This window comes from Grammomys surdaster, unplaced genomic scaffold (assembly GCF_004785775.1).
Source record: "Grammomys surdaster isolate TR1022 unplaced genomic scaffold, NIH_TR_1.0 125941, whole genome shotgun sequence".
Classification (NCBI taxonomy): Eukaryota; Metazoa; Chordata; class Mammalia; order Rodentia; family Muridae; genus Grammomys; species Grammomys surdaster.
The window spans coordinates 2,943,905-2,959,379 of record NW_021620763.1 but is presented as its reverse complement, the minus strand read 5'-3'; the positions used below and the strand labels follow the sequence as shown (position 1 = coordinate 2,959,379).

The 15,475-nt window shown below is 42.5% G+C and overlaps 1 protein-coding gene across 1 annotated transcript in view; it reads left to right on the top strand.

The window, feature by feature from the left end:
* Nucleotides 1-15,475, top strand: part of Vtcn1 (V-set domain containing T cell activation inhibitor 1) — a 62,743-nt gene that overhangs the window by 35,142 nt on the left and 12,126 nt on the right. Inside the window, exons 2-3 of the mRNA XM_028753039.1 lie at nucleotides 8,104-8,168; nucleotides 14,912-15,259. Of these exons, the coding sequence (XP_028608872.1) occupies nucleotides 8,104-8,168; nucleotides 14,912-15,259 (413 nt within the window). The remainder of the gene's footprint in view (nucleotides 1-8,103; nucleotides 8,169-14,911; nucleotides 15,260-15,475) is intronic.

Below are 15,475 nucleotides of genomic sequence, written 5' to 3'. Positions count from 1 at the left end.
GCTACACATAAAAATTATTTATAGCAAGAAGTAATGTGTGGATAGCCCTTTGGGTATTGTGAACTAGCAACTGTTTGGTCCCAAAACAATGCTTTTGTTAGTTTGTTAGGGAAGTGATACAAAACGGGTGGTTTATACAACAGTAAGTGTGTTGCCTCACAGTCCAGACTGCTAGCTTAGTTACTTCTGAGAGTGAGGAGAGGTAATGGATTCCTTCCATCTGCCCTGGACCCTGGAGACTGCCAGCCTGCTTTCCTCAAATCATACCTCTCCACCTTCACCGTCACCTGGCGTTCTCCCTACGTGTATGTGTGTATATGTTTTTGTAATTTTTTTAAACTTAATTTACTTTTTGAAACTGTCTCATTATGTTGCATATACTGGTTTTGGGTCCCTGAGCAAAAAGGGGTCCCCCTTGTTTCAGCCTCTGGACTAGTTGGGATAATAGGTATACACAATACTGCCAGCTTATTTTCTCCTTTTTGGAAGGACACCCACTCCAGTTTTATCTCATTTGAATTCATTGCATCTGCAATGGCCCCATTTGTAAGAGAGTCACATTCTGTGGTACTAGCCTAAGGACTTGGAGATGGGTAAATATATGCAAACTATGACATGTTTCTAGTAAGTAAAGTGAATGGAAGATTGCTCGTATCCCGTTTTGTAAGGAATGAGTCTCAGAAGGTTATCATATAGTCAAAGGAAGTGAAACCCCTTCACAAATGCAAGTGGCTGCAGTCAGGGTGAGCCACAAGGTCCTTCTTGCTTTCAGTTTACTTAGTTATTTTCTCAGGCCTGGAGGGTAAGGGATGGAGAGGGGGAGTGGTCACCGAGGTCTTATGGTTAGCAGAGGCCCTGCTTTTAAGAGTATCTCTTACTGCCCCATGGCTGAACCTCAGCAGGGCTTGCACTCCAAGGCCACTGTTGACAAGTCTTTCCTCGAAAGTCAGCTGTCTGTGATGGGCCCATCCTGAGCCAAAGGGAGGCAGGTACAATGAGCTCATTCAGTACAGAAAGTAACATGCTATGTGCATCCTTTCTCGGTCGATAACATCATTCTTTGCTTCCCTGCTCTCTTTTGTCCTGCCTGTTGAATAACGCCGTGTAGGTGTGAGGAGTATGTGAGTCACCAGCCTCTGAGTGCCCACTCCTGATGCTGTCCATGGCAGGACAGGCAGCAGAGGGCGAGCTTCTCAGAAACGGCTTTGCCAATGCACCCCTTGACCTGTGCCTTCTGTTGTGCCTATATCAAACCCGATGTCCTCTTGAAGCATGGCTTACCCTACACCAGTGGTTTCCAACCTTCCCTATGCTGTGACCCTTTAATACAGTTCCTCATGTTGTGATGACCCCAAACCATAAAATTATTTATGTTGCTACTTCATAATTGTCATTTTGAGACTTTTATGAATTATAATGGTAAATATCTTTGTTTTCTAATAGTCTTAGGGGACCCCTATGAAAGGGTCAGTGAACCCCACCCCAAAATGGGTCTCAATCCACAGGTTGATAACCACTGCTTAAGTATAAAAGAAGGACATTTCCCCCCCCAACACCCCACTGCTAGCCTCCACTCTGAGGAGCACTAGACAAAGTAACTGAGTGCAGATCTAAGAGACAGGGTCTAACCTTGGCTCTGCCCCTTGCTAATTGACTTTAGGAAAGATGCATAGTCTCCATGTCAGTCATAACGTGGAGGCGAGGCACATGCAGGTTTTGGATAGTGGGATGATATAAGCTGTAAGTGGTGTGTGGGACAACATGTCTATCACACACTTCAAGCAGACAGGACATGTAAACAACACTCTTATTTAGCATTTTCTATCTCAAGTGTCATTTGTTAATCTGTTAATTAACAGTTGTCAGAATTCATGTCAAAAATCAAACAGTGTTTGTGTCTGGATTATGGAATTGTGGATAATTTTATTGTTCTATTTTAGTTGATTATTTAAAACTCTAAACTTTGTAAAAAATATATGTGTGTGTACACACACACACACACACACACACACACACTTTTTTTTTAAATTGTAGTGTTAGGCTTGGAACCTAAGGCCTTGAGCATACTAAACATGTGTTTTTTTTTCAACTGAAAAACACTTTTTCATAAATATATTTTGATCATATTTTCTCCTCCTCTAATTCCTCCTAAGATCCTCCCTACCCACCCAACTTTTTGTTCTTTTTCTCTCTCTCCAAAAAATCAAAAACCATAAATAAACAAAGCCCCACAAAACCAAAAATCAGATCAAAAGACTAATAACAAAAACTGCCAAAACAAAGCATAACAAAACAAAAAGTCCACAGAAATACTGAATTTGTCTTTTGCTGGGCATGGGACCTGCCCGACCGTGTGGTTTTTACACCCAGTGAGACTCCATTGAAGAAAACTGATCTTTCCTTTCCAGTCAGATATCAGTTGCAGATAGCTTCTCAGTCATGGGGCTTGGGGGGTGGTGCTGGACATGTCCACTTTCTCCCTTTAGTGCTGGCACTCCGTCGTCTGGCTTAAACCTGTGCGAGTCTTGTGTGTTTGTTGTAATGTGTTGGAGTGATATTTAGAAAACAGCACCCAGTCAGGCTTGCTTCCAGGCAGCCACCATGTTCCCACTGCTCCTTGGCTCTGGCTGGGGCTCTGGCTAGTTAGATGCGCAGGCCCTGGCACCCACGAGACACCAGCATGGGAGATGGCTCTGCCAATCTCCCACACTGCATCCACAAAGCTCAGCTGAACCCCAGACAATATCTGCCATCCTCACAGTACCAGATAGAAATGAGACTCTTAAAGCTTAATGATTATCTAAAGGATTTATATATTTAGAAATGCTCAGTCAACAAGATGCCCACACAGTTAGAGTTGTTACCCAATATCTAACCTTTTGATAGAAGTTGCTACCCAGGACAGCTTTCGATCCATTCGTGGTTCTCTATGACTGATAGCCTCCTTCTTCTCCTCCCCTTCCTCTTTTTCTCCCTTCCCCTTACTCTCTTTCTCTCCCAGCTCCACCTCCTCTTCTACTGCCTAATCACCTAGCTCCACTGTGAATACAATGTAGCAGAATAAGTATCATGCTACAGTAATGTTCCCTTTTCATCTCTAATTTTTATTCCTTTGGATCTTCTCTGTGTCCTTTGGTTGATTTGGCTAAGGGTTTACAATCTTCTTTGTTTCTCAAAAAAACTAGCGCTTAGTTTCTTTGAGTCTCTGTATTACTTTTGCTGTGTGCTTCCTTCCATTGTGTCCCATGAGTTTGCTGTGTGCTTCCATGTGTCCCATAGGTTTGGGTAGGTTATGTTTTCATTTTCATTCATTCCTAAGAAGCTTTTAACTTCCTTCATTTCTGCATGAACCCATTTTATTCTTATATCTTTTGAGACTCAATTTGTATCCTAGTGTGTGGTCAATTTTGAAGAAAGTTCTGTGAGCTGCTGAGAAAGAAGTGAATCCACTAGTGTCTGTGTGAAGTTTTCTGCAGATGTCTGCTAGGTTCATTTAATAACGCAGTGACATACTTGAAGGCTCTAGAACAACAGGAATAAATAACACCCCAAAAAGCTAGAGAGCAAGAAATAACCAAACCCAAGGCTGAAACAAGCAAACAAAAACAATACAAAGAATCAAAGAAACTAAGAGTTAGTTCTTTGAGAAAACCAAGAAGATTGAGAAACCCTTAGCCAAATCAACCAAAGGACAAGGAGAGAAGATCTAAATGAATAAAAATTAGAGATGAAAGGGACAATCCAACAAACACAGAGGCGGTGGCCTCACACACAGGAGTGGGGCACTGAAGTCACGCACTCTCTCTGTGCCAGGTCAGTGTGAGTTTGGCTGCAACAGTGTTTCTTTATGAACTTCACTACTTAAGCTTTGCTTTCCCTTCTCACAAATTGGAAGCTTATCTGGGAGGGGCCTAGCCCTGAGGTCACCACTCCCTTTATTCCACTTAATATCTAGCCTTTCATCTCCTTGAGCACTGGGCTTAGCTTCATTACACTTCCTGGTGCCCCTTTTTCCCCTCAAACTGTACATTTTGTATTTTTCTTTGTTCAGTTTAATCCTTTTAATTATAGATCTGGATAAGTGTGACCACTAATAACCATATGACATAGTTAATACTGGCTGTTTTGAAATCTCCTCTGCAAACACCATTAATCCAAAACTCTTCAATTTAGCCTCAGGCAAATTTTTTGGACAAGAGCAGAAAACAGCCACATTCTTATTCAAAATATCATAAGAATAGTCTATTACCATTCTTCCCTTCTGAAACCTCTTTAGCCAGGCCTCCTCCATGCAAGTCACCCTCAGCCCCACTGTCTTCCACACTCCTACTAGTGTGGCCCAATAAGACCCCACATAAAGCATTCAACTGCTTTCCTAATCCAAAGTCCCTAAATCCATGTTCTGCCAACAAGCAGTACAGTCAGGCCTGCCGCAACAATACCTTGTTCCCTGGTACCTACTTCTTTCTTAGTCAGTGTTCTGTTGCTATGAAGAGACACCATGACCAAAACAACTATGAAAAAGAGAAAACATTTAATTGAGAACTTGTTTACAATTTCAGAGGCTTAGTCCATTATCATGGCAGGGAGCATGGTGGCAAGCAGGCACACATAGTGCTGGAGAAGTAGCTGAGAGTTCTACATCTGAATCCACAAACAACAGAAAGAGAGAGACACTGGGCCTGGCTTGGACTTTTGAAACCTCAAAGCCCACCCCCAGTGACACACTTTCTCCATCAAGGCCCCACCTTCTAGACCTTCTCAGATAGTGCTACTCCCTGGTGACTAAGCATTCAAATATATGAGCCTATGGGGGCCATTCTCATTCAAACCACCACAGCACCCTTCTGTTTGGTACATAAATGTTTAGAATTGCTATATCCCCTTGATTGTTTCTTTAATGCATGTGTGTATCCCTTCCTATCTCTTCTGATTGTTTTTGGTTTGAAATCTATTTTGTCAGATATTACATACTTTCTTCTGCTTGCTTCTTGGGTCCATTTGCTTGGAATGGCTTGTCCCATCATTTTACCCTGAGGTGGTATCTATCCTTGATGATAAACTATATTCTTGGATACAGCAGAAAAGTGAATCCTGTTTTCTAATTCAATTTCTTACTCTTTGTCTTTTTACTAGTATTTCAGGTTATCAATTAACTAATATTGAGGGTTATCAATGAGGTGTGTTTATTGATTTCTATTATTTTGTTATGGTGGTGTGCCTCCTCTCCCAGCTTTTGATGCACTGTTCTGAGAGTATTTAGTCTGTGTATTTTCTTGGATGTAGTAAGCCTCTTCTGACATAATTTTCATTCTAATGCTAATGCCTTCTGTAGAGCTGGACTTACAGTTAGATACTGCTTGAATGAGGTTTCATCATGAAATGTTTTTCTTTCTCTGTTTATTGTAATTGATAGTTTTGCTGGGTACAGTAGTCTAGGCTGTCATCTATGGTCTCTCAGAATCTGTAAAACATCTCTCCAGGCCTTTCTGGCTTTCAGAGTCTCCAGTGAAAAGTCCAGCATTATTCTAATGGGTCTGCCTTTACATGCTATTTGTTTTGTACTGTCTTTTTCACTTGCAGCTTTTAATATTCTGGCTTTGTCCTGTACATTCAGTGTTTTGACTGTTTCATGGGTAATTTCTTTTCTGGTCTTATCATGTGGTATTCTGTGTGATGTGGGAATTATAAAAAAGAACAGCATGATTCCCATGCTATGTCCAGCACCGGTGGGCCACATGGCCCAAGCGGGGTGTTCTCATCTTGGCAGACCCTCTGGCCCAGGGCCCCTGAGACTTTTCCACCCAACTGGCTAATTTCCCTTGGCCAGATCTACCACACCCCGTTGCTTCAAATCCCCCATGGCCTTTGTGGTGCACATCAGGCAAACTCACGCTTTGCTGCTGTACCTTTCTCTCTTGAATCCAGTTGAGTCGCCACAAAAAGAAAAACATCACACAAACTTAGTTTAGAAACAATGGTAACTCAATCTCTGGGCACAACAACTAGAATCCTAATCTTGTAAACCATATAAACCTAATTCCTAAGGTGACGAATCCTGGTGGATCTGCCATGAAACCAGGAGACACGAACAGCTACATCTTGCCCTTATGCTATCCCTGATCCAAAAGGCCTCTCTCTCTTTCCTCTTCCTCTCTTCCCCTCTCCAACCTGGAAGTCTCTCCTACTCACCCAGTGATTGGCTCCTTTATTCATTAGGGGATTGGTTCACAAGTCACTTGAGTACGTGACTCACTCTTTGTCCACAGCCCCTCCCAGGAGAGCAGAATTTACTTCAAAATGCAAATACCACCAGGCCCATCCATGACACTGTGTGCATCTTGGACCTTGATAGGCATCTCTTTCTTTAAATTGGGAAAATGTTCTTTTATAATTTTATTTAAAATATTTTTGTGACTTAATCTGGGCTTCTTCTCCTTCCTCTATTTCTACTGTTCATCAGTTTGGTCTTTTCATTATGTACCAGGTTTCCTGGATGATTTGTGCCTAGACTTTTTTAGATTTAACATTTTCTTTGACTAAGGTGTCCATTCTTTTACCTTGTCTTCACGACCTGCAATTGTCTCTCCCATGTCCTGTAATCTGAGAAGCTCTGTGGCTTTTGTTTGACTTCTTAAGTTTTACATTTTCTTTTCCAGTTTTATTTTAGCTTGGATTTTCTTTGGTGATTCTATTCCTACTTTCATGACTTGAAGTCTTAAAATGTTTTCAATATTTCATTTAACTGTTTGTGTTTTCCCAGTCTTCATTAGGGAATTGGTTCATATCCTCTTGAATATCTTCAAACATAGTCATAATTTCTATTCTGAAGTCCTTGTCTTATGCATCAGCTAAGTTGAATTAATCAGGGTTTATTGAAATAGCTTTACCAGGTTTTAGAGGGGACATATTGTCTTGGCTATTCATGTTTGCTTTTGCACGGGAATCCAGGCATCTGTAGTTATAATGTTTGGGGTACTTCATGGCATAGATATCTGGTCTTTTTTGAGCGAGTAGTTCTGTTCTTTGTTTGTTCTTGCCCACTTTAGATCCTAAAAAAGTATGGTGGCTGAGGGTTCTCAGACAGAGATTGCTTCTGTCAGGTGGCAGGCAACACAAAGAAATGGAGATGAGCTAAGAGAAAGGTGGAAATGGGCAGAAGGAAATAGCTAGGGAGACAGGGTTCCGGGAAGAAATCCTGTTCTTCGGAAGTGGATTTTTGGGGAGAGGTCCTGCAGGCAGGTTAAGAGCAAGTGTAGAGTGGTTGGAATGATGGACAAGAAGGATGGTGAGTCCCTACTGTTGTGATTTCTCTGGAAGAAAGTGTTATGCAGATTAGCAGTTGACACAAAGGGACAGAGATGGCCTAGAAGGGAAGGATGAAAGGGTCAATGGGTAAGAGCTAAGGGGACCCTGGGTTTACACCAAGAGGTAGAGTCCTCAAAGAACAGATGTAGAGTGAAAGGTGGGCTCCTGTAGGCAGCCTGTGGAAGGATGAAGAGTCAGTAAGTGAGATGTACAGCTCTAAGCACATGCTTCATTGCTACGTCATACATCTCCAGCCCACTCATTTAAAATAAGGGGCAGAAGACAGTCACTGAGGACTTACAGGCATAGTAGACCAGCTATGAATTGATAACAAAGTCAGAAAGGCACGCCCAGGAGGAGGTGAAATTCTCCAGAAAGAATCAAGAAAGGAAAACAATAATACAAGAAGGTTGGCGGAGTTGATAAGGGTAAAGCTGAGTTGGACACACAGTTTCCTCATGTGCCATTGGGCAATGTGGAAAGATATTACCATCAGTCTGACTCCAACAGTGGTCTTCTCTGATCTGGAAATAGGGAAGTGAGATGACACTATCAGATGAAAGGGAAGTTTCTTCACCTGTGCCCAGACTCCAATGGGATGAGGTGGCATCACCTCCAATGGGATGGGGTGGCATCACTGAGACTTCTTTCTAAGGTATCTATTTCTAGGAAGAGCTCATGAGGGAGAAAAGCTTGAGAATGCCTTAGATAGTGTATATTATATGGGGCAATTGTGAGGCACTGTGTCAGATACAACAGAGAAATGACTTGCTGTTTCTCCATCTCTGCCCACAGTATTATTAACATCATCATCATCCTGGCTGGGGCCATCGCACTCATCATTGGCTTTGGCATTTCAGGTATGTGCCATCTAACCACAGTCCACACTGCGTCCATCTTCCTTCTCACTCGATGGGACTTGAGAAGGACACTTCTCACTCACTGGGAGTTGATAAAGACAGGATTTCTCTCCAGAATACTTCAAAGCAGACACTTGCTCTCCGTAGTGTTAAGTCCCTTCTAAACAGGAGCCTTAGGTAAAGGGAGAACTGGCTATGACTGCCACACCATCTAGGAAACACTTGCCACAATAGTTGCTCTTCAAAGGCAGTTAGCTCATGTCAGCTGCAGGAAGCCCTCCCGTCCCTCTTCTGATAGGAAGAACATCTCCAGAACATCTATGGATACTGTTAATTACGATGTAGTTAGGCCAGCAGCTGTCTTCTCTAAGGCTGGTTGTTTGCTGTTTCCCATAAACCTCCTGACTAGGGTCAACGTACTTATTTTAACTTGGTCTGTGGCCAAGCTGTCACTTCATGATTTTAGTCTTTATGTTTTCATCTGCCTCTTCCCTACATCACTATCCTCCAATATCTGGTTATTAAACAGTGATGACAAGGCCTGAACTATCTTAGACTTGCTATATGTGTGTTTGTTAATACAAGGCATCAGCATTCCTACCCACTTTGCTTATCATCAAAAATATATTCTGCTTACTTTAAAATTGAGTTTCTCTGGTTTTATTTTTTTAAAAGATTTTATTTTTACTTTTAACTATGTGGCTATATGTCTGAGGATAGGTTTGTGCACATGAGTACAGTGCCCAAGGAGGCCAGAAGAGGGCGCTAGACCCCAGAGAACTGAGTTACAGGAAGTTGTGAGCTGCCCAGTGTAGATGGGAAGCCAAACTCAGGACCTGTGAAAGAGCTCTAGACACTCTTAACCAGGAAGCCATGTCTCTAGCCACTTGTTTTTTCTCTCTGACTTAAAGTTCTGGCTGGAAACTGGCTATGAGTGTTACCAGATCTCTCCTGATCTATGGCTTTCTTGCCTTTTCACTTCCTTAATAGATTTCTAAGAACAAATGGTATTCATTTTAACATAGCCAAAGTCATCAATCTTTTCCTTCATATGCAGAACTTAATCTAATCAATTTTAAACTTTTTTTTTTTTTTTTTACCTTCCTTGAGGTCATGAAAGTCTTCTAAATTTCTAGAAGCTTCATTCTTTTACTTCTGGCCAGTATGCTTACAAACCATCTAGAGTGGATTTTACCGCATATTGGTCAAGATTCAATATTTCCATGTGGCTATCCAGTAGACCCAGCGCCATTAATTGAAAACATATTATTCCCTCTAATACATCCATCATCATAAAACAGTCATCCATGTGCGTGTTGATACATTTCTGAAATTGCTAGTATGTTTTATTCTAATACAGATGGTCCTTGATTTATAATGGTGCTACATTCCAGTGTCCCAATTGTATGTTGGAAACATTGCAAGTCCAGTGCATTTAATATACCCAACCTGTCAAACAGCATACTTAGCATACAGCACACTGCAGAATGTGCTCATTGGCTCTGTGAAAACATGTAGCCCAATGGGAACTACTGGTGACAGCATCACCATGAGTATCCCACCATGCATCACCAGTACTGGAGCACATAAAGAAAGGATCAAAATTTGAAGTATACTTTTTACTAAATGCATATCATTTTTATACCATCATGAATTCTAATAATCACAAACTGAACCATCATAAGTGGGAGACCACCTGTCTTCCCTTTTAATTACCTTCTTTTGATTTGCATTATTTCATCTCTTTTCCTGCCTCTAAATCTTAGGTCCTCTCTTCTTGGTCATTAAGCAAGTTACTAACCTCAGAGCTCCTTTATGCTCATTCATAAAATGGGTCTGATGTGCATTTTTACTTCTGTAGCTTAAAATGAGCCACTAAGAGCAAATCATTCAGTGAGAGATCCCTTTCTTACCTCCCGAGGCCTTGATCTTGATAGTTGGAGTTAATGTTTTTCACATGCATGGTTTAAGGTTTGTCATGACAAGTCAGAGGCATCATTAGGTCCTTATTTGCATTGTATCATTCAGTCCTATTAGAGACCCCATGAGGGTGCACTCTCACCTTACACATAAAAGCAAGAATTAAGGTCTTTCCCAGTGTCACATACCCAGAAAGTGACAGAGGTAGGACCCACAGTGATATAGTCACCATCTTCCCAGATGCCCACACTACCACATCCCTACATCTTCCCTTTCCTTCTCCTGACCTAGTGTCTTTCCTAGTTTCTTCGTATAAGTAACTGCTACACACCCATTTTCCTCTTTGGGTAGCATGGTACCTACCCCTAGGTATCATCCCAGCCTGGAGCAGGCTGTGTGTTTCTATCTCTAAGTCATGAGATATGTTGCATTCTGCACAGCTTCGCTCCAGCCAATGTTATAGGACACTCTGATAAAGGCTTCTAGTATGCTTTACACCGTTGAAATGTATAGAACCTGTACTACAATGTGTCAAAGGACAGTTCATTTCCTAAGTTTTATCCAGTGACCCCCATCACAATTTCTATGAAATGTTTACCTCATGTTTCCTATAACCCCCACCCCCAAATATCCCTGCTCCTACAGGGGAGAAGCAATTGAACATTTCTCACCTGTGTGACTATGTTGAGACTACAGCTTGCTCACCTGTGATGTCTGCTGTCCCTTTCCTCATGTGACCAGAGCTATGGCAGGAATTGCTCCATTGTCATAGTGTTAGCTGTCAACAACTTGACTCAAGCCTAGAGTCACCTACAAAGAGGGAATTTCAACTGAAGAATTGCCCAGGTCAAATCGGCATTAAGCTATGTCTGTGAGGCATTTCCTTAATTGCTATTTGATGTAAGAGGGCTCAGCCCACTGTGACTTGTACCATCCAGGGGAAAGTGAACCTGGGCTATATACGAAAGGGAGCTAAGGGGCTGGGGATACGGCTCCGCAGTTGAGAGCACTGGCTGCTCTTGCAGAGAACACAACTTTGGTTTCTAGAACCCACATAGCACATCGCAACTCTCCATAGCCCCAGTTCTAGGAGATCTGATACCTCCTTCCTGCCTCCTGGAGCATCAGACATGCATATAGCACACGTAGGCAAACACTCAGATACAATAAATATAAATACGTATATGTTTTAGTTAGAAAAGACGTAGCTGAGCAAACAGAACAAGTGAGCCAGGAAACAGTGGTTCTCAGCTTGTGGGTCATAACCCCTAGCGGATCAAATGATCCTTTCATGGGAGTCACCTAAGGTCATAGGAAAATACAGAGAGTCATAGTATGATTCATAACAGTAGCAAAATTACAGTTATAAAATAAGAATGAAAATAGTGTTATGGCTGGGGGTCACCACCACAGGAGGAACTGTATTAAAGCATCATAGCATTAGGAAGGTTGAGAGCCACTGGTCTATGGTCTCTGCTTCAGTGCCTGCCTCCAGGTTCCTGCCTTGAGCTCTTGCTCTGGCTTCCCTCGACAGTGGAATGTGACCTGGAAACAAAGCCCCATAACCCCTCCCTCCTCCAAGTCACTTCTGGACACTGTTTGATTACAGCAATAGAAACCAAGCTAGGGTGCCCTCTTGAGCTAATTATGCATTTTCAGAAAATTGCCCTGTCTTCCAATTTCTGAGAAGTTTGGGGGTAACCTTAGAGGCCAATGAGACTATTTAAATCTGTGTCAGTCACAGAATTCTCTATCAACAGACAGTGGCTTCTACCCCGTCTCTAAGGGACTCTTGTCCATTTCACAGCAGTCACCTAGGAGCCTCTGGTGGTCAGAATGCCTAGAGAATTGCACCACGCCAGGCTACATAATGTTCTTTGAGCCAGGATGTGTTTCCATGTTTGAGTACAGACTCTCCTTTTGCACATTAAGTTCTGTTCAATCACTCACCTCTTTATTTATTCATGTAACAAGCGTTTGTTGACTCTGGCTGGATGCAAAGCAAGCCTACCTCTTCAGGACTGCTGACATTCTCACTGGTTTTATTTCCTGTGGATGAGGATTCGATCGGTGAATTCATACCACATCATGAATGCAACCTCAAATGACCTAGAGCTGCAGCAGGTCCCCAGGCATGCCGAAGCTGCCTATTTTTAATTACCAAGTTCTCTAGGAGATATGCCAGTGGATTCCCTACCTGTGGGCTCAAGGCCGATACATTAAAATGAATTCTGTAACACAATTACCAAATTGAGATATGTCCTTTTCTTTTCATTTCCTCCGTAATTGTGCTAATAATGTGGGTTTTTTTTTTCTGAAAAGTAATTTTCCAGATTAACTTCGATGACACTTTATGAAGTACAGTCACCTTCTCTCTAGCTCTGAGGCCCAGTTGTTCTGTGGTTTCATTGAGAAACCATATGTATTTTTATTGTCTTTTCTAAAGGCTAATATTTCTCCCAAACTTAAATGCATGAATCTTGGCAAATGCTCTTTACTCTGGCAATAGATAGATTATATAAACTGTGCTTTGATTTGTGCTTAATTCCATTTATTCATAAACTCATAAAACATTATTTTTCTGTAGAACAGAGCAATAAACATTATCAGACCCATAGTTACTACTGAAACAGTTTCCCCTTTGGACAAAGCTTGTAGATTAGTGCTAAGTCCAGACATGAGTCAAGGAGGAGGGAGGCAGTTGCCATGGTAAAGGGAAAAGAAGAGTTATGGGGCAGGTGTATCTGCCTATTCTTCCTTGGCAGGCTGGAAAGGGTTTCCCAGAAGGACTGCCATTCCAGCTGGCTCTAGTAAGAGTAGAGCATAGGTAAGCAGGGACAGCGAGCCGGAACTCCTGACAGGAGAAAGATGAGCAGGGTAGTGAAGATGCGGAGTGTGACCACACAGCCCATGAAAGCCTGAGCCTTCCAATAAACAAAGATAACTGAAAGTAAGCCTGAATCTTCAAAGCAGGGTTCAAGAAAAAGCCTGGCAAGAGACGGGAGTTGTGTTCTTCTCCCAGTCTTCTTTTGCCATCTCTCCTAGTTAGCTTTCAAATCTCTCTCACAAAAGGTCTCACATGGCAGCTGCTCCCCAAATCCCTTTTCTTCCACATTGTCAGATCTCCAAAGCGTCTTCCAGCCCAGCCTATGCACACCCGTTTCCTTGTCTCTTTTTTCTAGCTATACTCACTCTTCTATTGCTAGCCCTCTGATCTTTTGTTTTATGCAAATCTGTCTAGCTTGGTGTCTTTGGGTCTATTTCCTATGTACTACACTCATCTCTTTTACAAAGGTCTTGGAGTCAATTAGACAATCCCGAGCCTTAATGAGCTAGAGGGGCCGAGGACACCCTTATGTCTAGAATGCTTGCTTCTGTATTTGAAAAAGAACATGTACTAATTGTTTGTGCATCTTTAAATTGAAGAAAGAAAATCAGCAAACTGTTGGACACACACAATGAAGGAGGACAGTGGGAGAGGAAACTGGCAGGCAGAAACAAGAGGCATTCAGTGCGTGCCAGGCAGTGCCTGGCATTGAAGGCCAGGCAGGGAAATCTGCAACTCATTCCAGAGCCTGTAGTAACCATGGGAAATTAGTGCCTAGGTGACAGATGTATTTGGCTTGCACTTTTAAGAAAGCTGCCCGCAAGAGCAATGCATTTAAAATGTGTTGGATGGAGGACGGTATGCACAGTGGGAACACCAATAAGGAAGCTGACACTGTTGAGAAGTGTCCAAGACTCATGGTGGTGACATCTGTGGGTGTCAGAAAGGCCTGTGTGGACCATCTTAAATGCTTAAATCAGGTGTCTACGTGAAGAATATGCAGAGATTGGGACAGCATCTCCTGCCATTATCCTCAGCAGCCAGCATGACTCTCCATGGTCTCTTCCCCACCTTTCCTTATAACTGTCCCATAATTCTCTTGGGCTCCAGGGCCATTTCCTTAGCTTCACATCTGTGTCATGGGAGTCATTAAAGATATTCAATTAATTACCTTAAGGTGCCATCAGTCAGAACAAGTGGTACAAGGAGCCCTGGGCTAGGTAGGCTGTAGGCTGGACAACCAAAGAAGAGGCAGTAGAATGAAGACACCACCGTAGTCAATGTTCCTTCTGCTGGTAGGATCAAACAGACGAGGTGGGTAGTTTCCATCTCGGACCAAAACATCACTAAGTACCACTCTTCATTATGACGTAGAGAACACTAGAACTTCAGCCATGACACTTCCCTTCTCCATGCCTGAGTTTCTTTATCATTCCAAGAAAGACAAAGTCCCTGCATGTTAGACTTGAACTTTCTTTGGAATTACTAGCTGTATTAGCTAACATGAAGTATCGCTTTGTGTCACTTCTGATTAGCTAAGCATAATACCTTACCTGTGTAACTGCTGTTCAGCAAGTCAAGTTTACACCCACTTGATTTGTTCCTCACAATAACCTCTCAAGGTGGACAAGACAGTAGTGTTCCTTCCATTCCCCTGAGAGCCAGAATAGTCACATGACTTACTTATGGTAAAAAAGGCTGCTAAGGACCAAAGCCAGTATGTGAATATTCACATTCCAGAGTTCCTCAGCTCTGATGTGTTTTCTTCGTGCTACCTCTGAGGGTTTGGCTACATTGTTCTTACAAAAGCTATTGTGCACAGATCTGCTGTAGATACCAACATTTCTTCCTGCTCTTTCTAGTCTTTCTAGCCATGTCTTTTTGTCTCCTTCTCTACTTCTAACTGATCTGGACATCTCTGTCCGACATGTATTAATGAAGAACATGGTTGTCCAAGTACCAGAGCCTCACTGGTATGGGTCCTTCTGAATCGCAGGCAAGCACTTCATCACGGTCACGACCTTCACCTCAGCTGGAAACATTGGAGAGGACGGGACCCTGAGCTGCACTTTTGAACCTGACATCAAACTCAACGGCATCGTCATCCAGTGGCTGAAAGAAGGCATCAAAGGTTTTGTCCATGAGTTCAAAGAAGGCAAAGATGACCTCTCACAGCAGCATGAGATGTTCAGAGGCCGGACAGCGGTGTTTGCGGATCAAGTGGTAGTTGGCAATGCTTCCCTGAGACTGAAAAACGTGCAGCTCACGGATGCTGGCATCTACACGTGTTACATCCGCACCTCGAAAGGCAAGGGAAACGCAAACCTTGAATATAAGACTGGAGGTGAGTTGCTTCCGAAGGAGAGGGGAGGGTCACCCTCAAAGATGTCTGAGAATATCTGAGGGCATGAGTTGTTGATAAAAATATCATGGTGTGCTCATAAATGACCAGTATCAGGCTGAAACGTGCTCAGTTCTGTTAGTGGCCATCTTGTTGTTATACTCAAGACCATTCTCTCTCTCTCTCTCTCTCTCTCTCTCTCTCTCTCTCTCTCTCTCT